Genomic DNA, 12725 nt, shown 5'->3' on the forward strand with positions numbered 1-12725 from the left:
CGAAACTGCAAAATCCCAGACTTGGTTTGAACTTCGGAGATGTCGCAACCAGTTCTGGGGAGGTCGCTCATTAGTGAAGTGCCCCACTCACAGCTCTCCAAAGGAGCGGTGCGGAGCAAATTGTCTCCTGGGGACTGGAGGGGGCTTGCCCAGACAGCCCCCGGCAGGGGATGTGGTGGGATATGCTAATAAAGACTGGCCGCGGCGGACCAGCCTCCCTTTACATGTATATATAAGGGCCCCCCGCATCAGCCAAAGGACACTTCGTCTCAGGTCGCTAATTAGTGAGGAAGTTGCCCCAGCGCGCCTCGCCGAGAGCCGCTGGCTGCCACCCCACGCCGACGCCTCCGCTGCAGGGATGGAGGTGATGGACAGCTGCCAGTTCTCCCCGTCGGAGCTGTTCTATGACAGCTCCTGCCTTTCCTCCCCGGAGGGCGAGTTCCCCGAGGATTTTGAGCCCAGGGATCTGCCTCCCTTCGTCGCCCACGAGCCCCCCGAGCCCGCCTGCTCCGAGGAAGAGGAGCATGTCCGAGCTCCCACTGGCCACCACCAGGCCGGCCACTGCCTCATGTGGGCTTGCAAAGCCTGCAAGAGAAAATCCACCACAATGGACCGGCGGAAGGCGGCCACCATGAGGGAGAGGAGAAGGCTGAAGAAAGTGAACCAGGCGTTTGAGACCCTGAAGAGGTGCACCACTGCCAACCCCAACCAAAGACTCCCCAAAGTAGAGATCCTGAGAAACGCCATCAGATACATCGAGAGCCTCCAGGAGCTCTTGAGGGAACAGGTAGAAAACTACTATCACCTGCCGGGACAGAGCTGCTCCGAACCGACCAGCCCCACTTCCAGCTGCTCCGATGGGATGGTAAGAGAGGGGCAGGCGCGATGGGGCTGTGGGGAACCCAGAAAGGCTCGCGGGCAGGTCCCCCTCGGCCCAGCGTCGTGGGACCGGTCCCATGGGTGTGGGACGGGCCGAATGCAGCCGGATATAGGAGAGGGCGGACAGTTTGCGGTAAAACAGGCCCCTTCCCAGATTTAACGCTGAGCATGCACATGAGCTTTCCGGGGACGTACGGGGGAACGGTAACGGTGCCAGAGGGCACCCAGCAAGCGCCCCAGCCCCCGGGGGCTCCCCCTCCCCCCCCCCCCCCCCATCCTCCCCCTAGATTAGCGCGGCGCAACAGAGGGGTAAGGCGGGGGGCGACGGGGAAGGCGCTGCCCAGCGGCAGCCTGGCCGGGCAGCTTCTGGCCTGCTCCCACGCGGGCGCCGGGGCTCCGTCCCCGCCGGGCTTTAAGGCCCTTTCCCTCCGGGGGGGAGCGTCCCGCTGGCCCCGGGGTGGGGGCGGCCGGGCCGGCACTCGCCCCTCGCTGTCTTGCAGGCCGACTGCGGCAGCCCCGTCTGGTCGGCGAGAGGCAGCAGCTTCGACGCCGTCTATTGCTCCGAGATGGCCCACGGTAAGCCCGACCCGCCGGTAGCCGCGGGCGCGGGGGGTGGCGGCGGAGGCCGGGGGGGCCGCCCCGCTCCCCGCGGCACTTGGGGAGGGCAGCGGAGCACCCTGCTGTAACGCGCTGCCCTGTCCCCACTCTGTTCCCCCCCGGCCGCAGGGTATGCCGCCGAGCAGAGCAGCGCCCTGTCCAGCCTGGACTGCCTCTCCAGCATCGTGGACCGCCTCTCCCCGGCGGAGGAGCCGGGGCTGCCCCTCCGCGACGCCGACTCCCTCTCGCCCAGCGCCAGCATCGACTCGGGGCCGGGGACGCCCGGGACGCCGCCGCCCCGACGGACCTACCAGGCGCTATGAGGGGCCCGGGGGGACCCGGCACCCCGCGCCTGCCGCTGCCCTCCCGCCGGGGCCGCCCCCCCTCGCCCAGCCCCGTCCTGCAAACGCTTCTCGGGCCAGAGGGGCAGCCCCGGCGCCGCTCGGCCCGCCGCCTCCCTCGGGGCGGGGGGCAAAGCGCCCTGCCGGGCCCCAGCCCGGGGTCCCCCCGGGGCAGACAGACCCCGCGGCTCGGGACACGCGCGCTACCCTGGAAATCCCGCTGCAAATAAAACGTGCTGTGAGCGAGCTGTCTGGCCTGCTGGTTCTTTAAGTGCATTCCCTGGTACGGGGGAGGGCAGCGGGACTCGGCTGCGGGGTGACGGCCGGCGTCTGTGCCCGGCCCCAGCCCAGACTTGGTCGCCCCCGGCTCCTGCCTGCGTGGGGCCATGCCCCGTCACGGCGGCTGTGGGCCGGGAGATGGAGCGTCTTGCCGGGCTGGGGCCGGGGAGCTTGTTTCTCCCATCGCCAGTGGGTGTTACTCTGAGAGGGCTCATGGAGGAACAAAAATGTGGAGGGTCAAATTCTCCCTCCATTCCTGTCCTGCTATGGGCAGAGTTTCCTTTATTCTCTGCAAGAGTAAAAGTAATTCTTAATTGTCGTCTTTCTTCCCCCCCACCCCAGCAAAGCCCTTGTTTCTTTCCCTGGGTGTGAACTCTGAACACGTATTCCAGGATTTGGGCCTAAAATTGCATGGTGACTCTCCTCTGTAAAACAACCGTATGATCTAGCTGTGATGCCCTGTGGGGGAATTTTACTCTCGGTCACTCTTGGTGCTCTGGCAGAGACAAATTTAGTTAAGTTAGTAAGAACAAACCTTAAGTATCTTTCACAATCCACAAGGGACATTTCACAATATTCAGAAAGCAATATAGATCTATTTGCTCCTAATGACTTTGGTCCCACCAGCCAGGATGAAAATTCATTGCTCTATTTACATGGGTCTAGAAATAGCCAGGTCAAACCTTCATGAGTTAACACGTATCTTCCAGGCACTAAATCTAAGTCTTTCTGTCATAATAAATTTCCAGCCCTTTGCACTGCTCTATTTGTAATCTAAAACTTTTCTAGCCCCCCCCCCCCCCCCCCCCCCGAAAAAGACAGAGATGAGGTGGAGAGATGGCTTCCTTCAGTGTATCCACAAATGACAAACACTCTGAGTGGGAAGGGATATACACCTCACTAGCGTGGGATAAGGACATATTTGCCATTTGTGTTTATGTTGTTAGCACTGGGTGGCCAAGGGGCCTGGAAGTGGTATTTCACCTCTGATAAATCTTTCACTTGAATCCAGCCCAGCTTAGTCATGTCACCAAAAATTACCACCTGACTGCTCCTTGGCAGCGTCTCTGAACTGAGGATGAAGGAAGCCTAGGTTAGGGATAGCCCTGTCTTCGCAGCACTCCGAGGGGCCACGTGCCCCTCAAAGGGCTACCAGGAAAGTGAGGTGGCACCTCCCTGCCTGAGCTGCGCAGCTGGGCAGCAGGCAGCTCTGCTCCTGACACAGGGCAAGGCCAGCCTGCCCCCTCCTGCACAGCTTCCCTCAAAATCACTTTCTGCCCTTGCTGTGTAACCTTGAGGTAAGTGTTTTCTTTCTCGCAGAGTAATTCAGGAGGAGCCTTTTCCAGAATGGGCTTTCTGTGTGCATGGATAGGTCCCAAGTAATCATCGAGTAGGAAAAATGGTTTGAAAACTCTGGATTGAGGTCCTGCAGGGGTACAAACAAGGTATCTGCACACTTTTGTCATTACAGATGTTTCAGGAGTATGCAAGGGCCTTAACTCAAACACAGTAGTTCTTGGTTGTGGGCGATCACTTCCTGAGCCTTCTGCTCGTAGAAATCTTTATGCAAGGCCGTGAACATCACTGGTTTGATTCACAGTTTTTCAGAGATTGCTGCAGTGCTCACCCCTCTCAACCAAAACACCATCCCAAGGACACTGCTTATGGCCAGGGTCTAATACAGTGCAGATCATTTTAAATGATGATTTGAAATGAGCCAAGCTGGAGAATTTATCAGCGTTTCATTCTGCACTGTGCTGACCTTGGCAAGCGATTGCCTGTGAAGTATGCAGAGTAACACTAGCGAATCACATGTTGGTAATGTACACCTCTCTTTGGCTGGCAGACATTTTAAGAGTTGCAAAAAGGTCAATACTTCTGAGAAGTAGCTTTTCAGAGGGTGAGGAGAAGTATCCTGTCTGTGGGATGTTTGTCCACAGCCTCCTCAGTCCTACTAGACTAGATTACAATCTGAGGGTTTTGTTATACACACCAAGAAAACAAACTCTTAATTACAGGTCATCTATAAACAAAGCTCCGGTGAGCTGAAATGTGCTGTAAGCCCCTGAAGGAGTGGAATTTAGCACTGTGAAACCACCTTTAGCCCGTGGATTGGGAAGAACAAGGTGTAAAAGGCTGCTGTCTTCGGAGATATGCTGCTGTGGTTACATTTTGCGTACACAGTAATAATAATTATAATAAGTGGAACTGAAAAGGAAGATTTGTATTCTATGTGAAACACATTCATTTAAGTTACACTGTGCCCACAAATACATCAGAATACATCTCTTCTCAGCTTCCACTACCTGAGTGAGTGCTGCAGGCTCTGTAATGGCACACAGTGATCTTGCAGGCAGGCAGGCAGGTGGAGGAATGCCTCATAGTGTAGCACAGAAGCTGCAAGTTTTCTATCACTCACTACAATGAAGGGCATAATTCTGTGCACTTTTAAAAACAAAATATTTTTTTATTTTAATTTTGCCTCTGAAAATCCTGCTTTCTTGGCTTATATTTTGACTGAAGGAGGCAGCTCTGCTTTTTTTTGTGTGTGCGTGTGAAGAGCTTCTTGTATCTTTTACCTTTCATTAAGAAACCAAACAGAGATTTTTGATGAAATACATGTTTTAATCTCAGATCAAAAGGCTACACTACAAAACTAACATAGGAACCTGGCAAAGACCTCTTAAGCATAACATCAGGAAAATTTCAACTCGGGTAAGAGATCTAAGGTACACTCTGCAAAACAAATTTAGTCACAATGTTTTTAGTCACTTTTGTCTTTTTATAATGCAGATCATTTGAGTTTGTGTATTGTCTCTAAGTAGGAAAAATCCTGCTTGCTTTATGTTTGCATTTCTGAGTTGCTCGTGTGGAAAAACACTCATTTTCCCTGTAGGAAAAGAATAACCTCTTTCTTCTCCCTTGGTAAGGCTTAAAAGTGATAAAGTTTTAGTAATTGTTTCTTGGAGGATGAAGGGGCCTTAATTCATACTGTTTGTCAAAATATGCCTAGGAACACCCCAAATTCATGGCTGGATTTCGGGGGAAATTCAGCACCTTTGCCTTCCTGGCTCAGCCTGCTTGTCAGGAGCAGTCAGAATTAACCACAGCAGGCACCTGACTTCTCCCCACCCCAGAGCTGCTCCCTCCCCTTCTCCTCCTCTGTAGAGCCCTTGACTTGCTCATCGCTTCTCCTTACGCCTCTCAGCTGGACCTTGGGGTCCCACAGGAGGACCCACAGCTGGCCAGCTGATGACTGCTGACCTTTGGCAAGCTCTGCACGGGGTATCAGCCTTACAGCTGGCCACAACTGCCTTCCTGGCAACTAAAGACTTAATGAGCTTGGCCAGCTGGCGACTGGGCTAGGATCCTGCTGGCTAATTTGACCCTGTGTAACGGATGGAGGAGTTCACCCCCAGGTGTGGAGGGGGCGAGCAGTGGATCTGTCCACGTGCTGCCCTGGGGTGTCAGGGCCAGGCTCCTCTTGCAGCCAACTGGATTAGTGGAATAAGTAAAAAAGAGACTGCAGAGCTGTTTTTCTTGTGCTTTGAGTTTTCTGTTGGGTATTAGCTTAGGCTTCACTAGTGGCCACCTTTGCCCTCAGTACATCTCATGCTGTTCTCTTCATTCAGTCCAAGAGATGCATCCATCCACCAGTCCAGGGCTGGACTGAGGGGGTTATTCCCCTTTTCAAACACAGTGTGATACATTTTCTCTTCATTTGGCAGGTGCCCCGCTTTCCTTCCTCCAGGAGGTTATGCATCCTGGATGCTCATGGACCTCATGCCAAACTCACTGCACTGCAGAGTCCAGCTACTTTCTCAAAGGTCTTCTGCTTTCTGTTCCCCAGACCAACCGATAGGCACCATCCAGTCCTGGAGTCTCATTTCATTTTGAGCATTAATAACATTTATGGACTCTATGGCAATCTGCTGGAAGATGTTGGTGGCTATGATGCCAGAGGCATTGCTCAGCTGTGCTTGAAGAAGGTGATAGTGGGCATGATATATGAGGGTCAGCAAGCCCAGTGAGAGATCAGAAAGGTAGTTCAGTGTCTGCATTAAATCAAGTGCATTTGAATCCGATACTCTCTGAGAGGGCTTCAAACCTGGAGTAGCAGCATAGGAGTAAATGTGTGGTTTTTCCTCTGTATTTCTCTGATCTTCTATGAATATATGCTTTTGAACTGATACTATTTTCTGTTTTAAAAATCCATATAACGTGTATGCAAAGTAAAAATTAAATCCTACAAAGGAGCCCTAAAAGCTTTATCTCTGATTTTCTTTTGAAGTGCCAAATCCTACCGCTTGCAGTGAGACTCAGCTACCTATCAGGGACTCAGGAACCCAACAAAGGTCTGGCTGTAATATAAAACTCAAATTGGCATGTCTATAATACATTATAGGGAGTCAAACTGGATTAAATCAAGTTTCAATTCAGCCCATTGCCTTTAATTGTTTGATTCCACAGAATTTATTAAATTAATATATAACTCCTTAGTTAATGGTGAGCAAACAATGACTATAACTTCAATTACACCTGTGTATAACTCAGTGCAAAGACCTCATTAGCAAATGCTCCACTCCTCCAGAAAAGAGGTTTTCATTTTTTGGTAAATGGAAATATTTGAATCTGCTAAAAACTCATTCTGTTACCCTCATTTCCATGTTTTAAGTGGATATATGCAAGATGTTGTGGGTTTCTTTTCTTTTTGCTATCATGAAAAAAATACTAGATTTGTTTGTTTTCCTGTCCATTTTGTGATGCTTTGAAGAAATAGGAAGACAAACAGTATTTCTATTTTGAAAAGTATTTATTTCTACAATTGCTATTTTGGAGCATCTTCAAATTGAGCTAATAGCACAATTCTGAATCTTGCTGCCTGAGTGCTTTGAAAAGCAGAAGAGGAAACATCTCTGCTGGCCATGTTGAAGTTGCATCTGAAGTATATATCTGAAATCTCTTCCTCAAATTTAAGGTTTATGTGTAGAGTCGTGGTAAATGCCTTTATAGGCAGTAGAGATCACAGCAAAAATTCTTTCTTAGATTTAACTGAATTACCTCAGTGACCTGAAAAAGTAGCTTTAAAAACATTAAAACCCTTGGGCATCTGGGAGGTGGGTGCCTTTGCTCGGATCCTCACTATCATGATTCTCTCTTTGTTGCATAGTATCAAGCTGTTGTTAGGAGCAGACCACCAAACTCCCTTCTCCCCTGGGTGTATCCCTGTTGAAGGCTGTCATTCTGGTCGTATGACTCCTACATTTCACTGAAGTTGTGTCTCAAATAAGCATCTGTGAGTCCTTTAGGCCTGTTTTTCTCAGGTGTATATAATGCTGTGAACTCCCAAATGTGAACTGTGTATCTGTAAAGCTTCTGCAACTGCGTGAGCACCATCCTCTTACAGTGCCTGTGGGACCTCAGTAGTGAATACTTAAGCAGCACCAAAGTAGTAAGATTTGAACTCATAATTCCTGCATGATTAAATGGGGAATTTTTGGGCCTCATACTGAATTTAAGCATCCACCCTCATCTTCCTTGCAAACTCTATGAGACTGTCTGCCTGGTCATGGTGTAGTGTAGGAGTTCGTTCCTGTCGTGCGACTGACCAAGGAAGACACATCCCATGCAGGTGTCTCATGCAGTGGGAGAGGGGATACCTTGGTATTCTGAAGCTGTTTGACTGCTGGAAATATGGGTGGCTTAAAACCCAGCCTGGGAGAAAGTGACTGTCTTGTAAATTGGGAATTCCCTTTGGAAGATGCACCAGATTACAGGAAAAAGGACCATTGCCAAAGCCAAAAAGATGAGCACTGAAAGCTGGGAGGGAAGTTGTTGTCACAGTTGTATATGCAGCTACTCAATATGCAGTAAAGGGATGGTGACTCTGGGCAACTGGGAAAAAGTTTAATCATTCTAAAATCCCCCATGCTGAGCATGAAGTAGAGAAGAAACCAAGTAAACAAGGGCCGAGACAGCTGTATCCTACCGGTGCCTGAAATGCACATTTTTCACAGGGTACAAATTTCTCACATGTTTATCGCCTGGGTGAAATACAGAAATGACTGAACTTTGAAATGTGAAACTTGTTATTTCTAAACTTCCTAATAAGCGGGAAAGTGAAATCTCCTTTTAGAAAAGCGCTCGTGAAATTAGTCTTCTCAAGCAGAAGTGGTCTGCTCTGAGGGGTGTCCTGACCATGTCTGCCTCTCATGAGTCAGGTTCCCACCTCTCCCTTTTCTGTAGAAGATGAGGACTATGAGAAAAAATGTATGTACTTTGGTGTATGGTCTTGCTTTATCATTTCAGCAATACCATACTTCATTACATTCCTATTTATAAAGTGAATAGTCCTACTTTTATTACTCCTTTTTATTCTCCATTTTTTCCATCTATAAAAAGTTTTATTGTTTATAAGCAATGCATTTGGTTATATGAATGAGTTTGAACGTCATTTTGGTTTAATATGTATGGAAACAAATTTTTATCTTCATGTAAACTCTCTTTTAATCAGAAATAGTGTATTATAAAGTACAGCTAGGCAGCTAAGTTTATTCTTGCTGCAACTCCACCGAAACCCCTGGAGTTTCACCAGGAACAGATTTGGGCCGGAAGGCCTAGAATACAGTTACAATATATTCATTTTCTCATGCCTCAGAAATGGACTGTTTATGTGCCAAGCTGTAAAGTGATATTCATGATGACTGAAGCCTGAACAACATTAAAATATCCAGATCCTCGGCTCCAAATCCTCTGGTATCTGAAACTGTTCCTTTCCTTCCAAAAGGAGGGGGTTGCTGCTGCTAAGGGTAAACAAGGGCAGGAGCACAGCTTTAGTACTCAAGCTTAAATAAGGACTAGACTAGCTAATACTAAGGCTTAACTGCAGGGACCCTGGGTCTAAGGTGCTGCCCCAGCCCTGAAGGCTGCCCAGTGCCCTCCCTACCAGCTCTGCCTTCCTGCTCCTGCAGCAGAATCTTCATGGGTTGACCCTTTCAGCTCAGCAATCCTTGGGAGATTTGCTGCGCCACCCCACAAAAAACCCTTTTGAGAGGAATTTTTCTTTAAATGAAAAGGACTGTGGAAAATTGCTTTTTATTGCAATTATAATGGACACAGCTTGCAGTGTACTTGAGAGCCAGGGCCCACACTCTGTTCACACACTATGGAATATCAAGTACAATCATGTTTTCTGTTTTATTTGGCTGTGATTTCCAGAAGTAGGAGCTTGAAATTATGCTTGCAGTAACTGCAGTGATTTTTTGACAGTTTTGAATGCCAACCAGCTCTTATTGCATAGCAGGATAGGTAGTAAGTGCAAGGAATTCTTGAAGATCTCTTGCTCTGGAGCCTTTTTTTTTTTTTTTTAATTTGCCCATCTGTATATTTAAAAATAGAGTACAGTCAGAGAGAAAATTTTACTGAACACATGATAAAACCATTCACTTTTTAAAAACAAATTTTAGAATCATTAAAAAGAAATCACTGTGTATAAGATCTTAGAATAAGATGCAACCAAGTTTATTTTTACATAATTTTGAACCAGTGCAAATACCTACGCACAGGCATGCTTACATATGCAAGTTTTAGCAAGTTCAAGGCTTAAAAATAGAGGCAAGGAGTTCCTTCTTCATGATTACAGTGATTTTGGGGGAAGGAAGGGAAACAGTATATAAGTATTACCAGCTTATTTATGTAAACTGACATGACATAGGACAACTTTGTTTGGAGATTGGTCACACTATGCTTGGCTGACTCTTCAACCCCCAATTAATTTTTATTATAAATAACCCTTGCATGTTGGGTGTAAATGTCCATAGCATCTCTGGCAAAGCCTTTCCGCAGTGTCTTTATTATCATATTGCTGCAGGCAACTGTTTTGGAAAGCTCAGGAGCTTCACTCAAGAATTTAGAGGCTTGTGGCAGACAGTAGCTCTGCAAGGGTGAGGTTCTGCATGTTTTATGTACATGAAGAGCTCTGTTCGATTCTCATTTTGAAGGTCACTTGAACAAAAGTTGTAAGCAACACCTACCACTCTTATTCCTCTAATTCCAGGAGGAAATGTGCCTGGAAAATATTTTGTGTTTTATGAATGCTTTTAGGTTCCTGTTTCTTGTTTCTTTTAGAAAAAGAGAACAGCAGTGTATAACCTGCTTGAAAATATGGGCTATCTGAGAGCTGCCTGCGTTGTAAAAATTAGAGCAGCAAACAAGCATTGCTCCAACATTGAACAGTTGTGAGGCTTGGCCGAGCCTTCCATCACACACAACATGAAGTTGCTGAGCTGCTCCACACAACATGGTCTTCCCTGCTGTCACCCTGTAGTGAATGGACACCTGGAACGGAGATTTCAAACTGCAGCATTTCGGTCTGCTTGGAATACGATTGTGCTGCCTTTTAAAACATCCCAGGAGACCTGCAACACCCAATACATCGTGTAGAATCATAGAATAGTTTGGGTTGGAAGGGACCTTTAAAGGTCATCTAGTCCAACCCCTGAAATGAGCTGGGACATCTTCAACTAGATCAGGTTGCTCAGAGCCCCGTCCAACCCGAATATTTCCAGGGACGGGGCATCAACCACCGCTCTGGGCAATCTGTTCCAGTGTTTCACCACCCTCATAATAATAAGAAATTTCTTCCTTAAATCCCATGGGTCAGTGCACTCCCAAGCTGGTGGGATCCACTCCAAGGACTACATGCAGTGGTGTTTTCTGCCTGGATAATTAAAAATTTTCTGATGACATGCACACTCAGGCAGGACTCGGCCAGGTCCTGTGCTGATGTCGGTGCTGTTCTGCATGGCAGACCGGCAGACCTGGTCTCTAATTTAGAGCTGGAAGTGGGGAGAAGAGTTTCTGGATTAATTCTGAGACTTTTTAATTCTCCCACTGCAATTAAATGAAATGAAGCAATTGGTAAGAGAACAGAAAAAAAGCCCCAAATCCATATTGAAAGCATATGCTGTACATCCCAGCCAAATGTGACTCAAATAGCTGTAGCCTGAAAATTGGAATTTATAATCATAACACTGATCCAGCAGAAAGTATACTGCAGCAAATCTTATAAAATTAGAAATAATTCATCAGCACTCAGATGTAAGAGCACGATAATCTATTTTCTTTTGATCTGAATAGAAGTGCCTACCTTGAAGTGATGCCCTATACTTGTGTGAGATTTCAATCCCTCGAGCTTCTCTAGAGAAGTCTGATGCAGCTGAAGCCCTTTTGGGTGCAGGAATTCAGAGCTGAAGAATCCTATTTCCAGTGGGATTATTCTTTTTATAAAACTCTGTATGTGTGCTAGAAAAGCAATTTATTTTGTCACTAACATGGGGTAAAACACCATTATGCTACTCAGCTGTCACTGGGGAGTATTTGGAAATGGTCAATCTATTTTGGGCCCAGTAGTAGTTCTAATCATGGCAAAAATCTTTCTAGTTTGAATAAAAAAATTAGGAAGTGCAGGATCAAGTCTGATTTATTTTTTATTCAAAAGTTCTGAATTTTAAGGGACAGATTTTCTAAGGAATGTAGGATTAAACACCCCCCTACCCCCCCACCCCCCGTTTCTCTAAAATGTTGCAGTGCAGCGTTTTGAATATATGACTTAAAAAAAAAAATCATCTGTACTATTTAAAGTGTTGAAATCTATAGGAGTTAGGCACTTTTCAAAATCCTATGACAGGCAAAGGCTCAAATTCTCCAGTGGGACTGGGTGTTTAAATATATTTGAGAATCAGACTGCAGAGCCACAAGGTGGGGGTTAGGCATCCCCAGTGCCACGTGCATTGCCTAGCTTTACAGAACGCTGTAAATACAGGAAATTCACAACATACAGAGAGGCATCTGGGCCCCAGTGTAATGTCTGGGAATACATTATGCAAAGCAGGGCTCTGCCTAAATAGCAAGAAGAACTTGATGAAGAACATGTCTTACTTGAATGTCTTAATTTGGACTGGAATACAGTGTCTTCCCTCAGTCAAGATTTTTCTTTCATCTGCCTCAGCCCTTCATTTCATGGTCTAAGCAGGAATAAACACTTAATTTACAAAGCAGAAGGGGGGTGTGAAGTTGTTCCCTTCTTATTAAATAGGTTATCACTTACAGCACTCACAATGAGTGAAGATGAGTCAGTGTCCTTTTCTGCCTGTATGGAAGGGAGTGCTTTGATTAGGAGAGAAGAGGGTATTTTGGGGCATGGTGTCTTCAGCGCATATTTGAGCTGCTCCACTGCACAGACTAAACCAGGTTGCCCTTCCTGCTGCTCACAGGATGACTTTGGCTTCTCAAACATTTGATTTGCCCCTAAATCAGCTTCCTGCTTCCCTTTTCCCTAGGTTGTGGGGTGGATGAATTGTGTGCCATATGATCCCCTTTTTCTGAAGGGCTCTGTGGGACCTCTTTGGTCATGTGGCTGGAAGCAGAGCTAGAAAATGGCTAAACTGCTGGTGTTCTCCATCCTGAAATATGAGCACATTCAGTCCTGTGACAAGACCACTCGTGTATGCTTGAGGATGTGATGGGAGCAGTCTGCTCATCCTGACTTTCATGTGTGTCCCTTGTGTGGTGAGACATGTATTTTGGTCACAAAGGAGGCATACTTCCCATTGTGCAGAATAGTCAGGG

At 47.2% G+C, this 12725-nt stretch overlaps 1 protein-coding gene across 1 annotated transcript; it reads left to right on the top strand.

Moving 5' to 3' along the window:
* Positions 1-282: 282 nt before the first annotated feature.
* MYF5 (myogenic factor 5) lies at positions 283-2065 on the top strand. Its single transcript, XM_074869387.1, has 3 exons — positions 283-865; positions 1380-1455; positions 1606-2065. Exons 1-3 carry the CDS (start codon positions 359-361, stop codon positions 1797-1799), a joined length of 777 nt encoding a protein of 258 aa, XP_074725488.1. The 5' UTR covers positions 283-358; the 3' UTR covers positions 1800-2065.
* Positions 2066-12725: the final 10660 nt, after the last annotated feature.

This window comes from Strix uralensis, chromosome 5 (genome assembly GCF_047716275.1).
Source record: "Strix uralensis isolate ZFMK-TIS-50842 chromosome 5, bStrUra1, whole genome shotgun sequence".
NCBI classification, from domain to species: Eukaryota; Metazoa; Chordata; class Aves; order Strigiformes; family Strigidae; genus Strix; species Strix uralensis.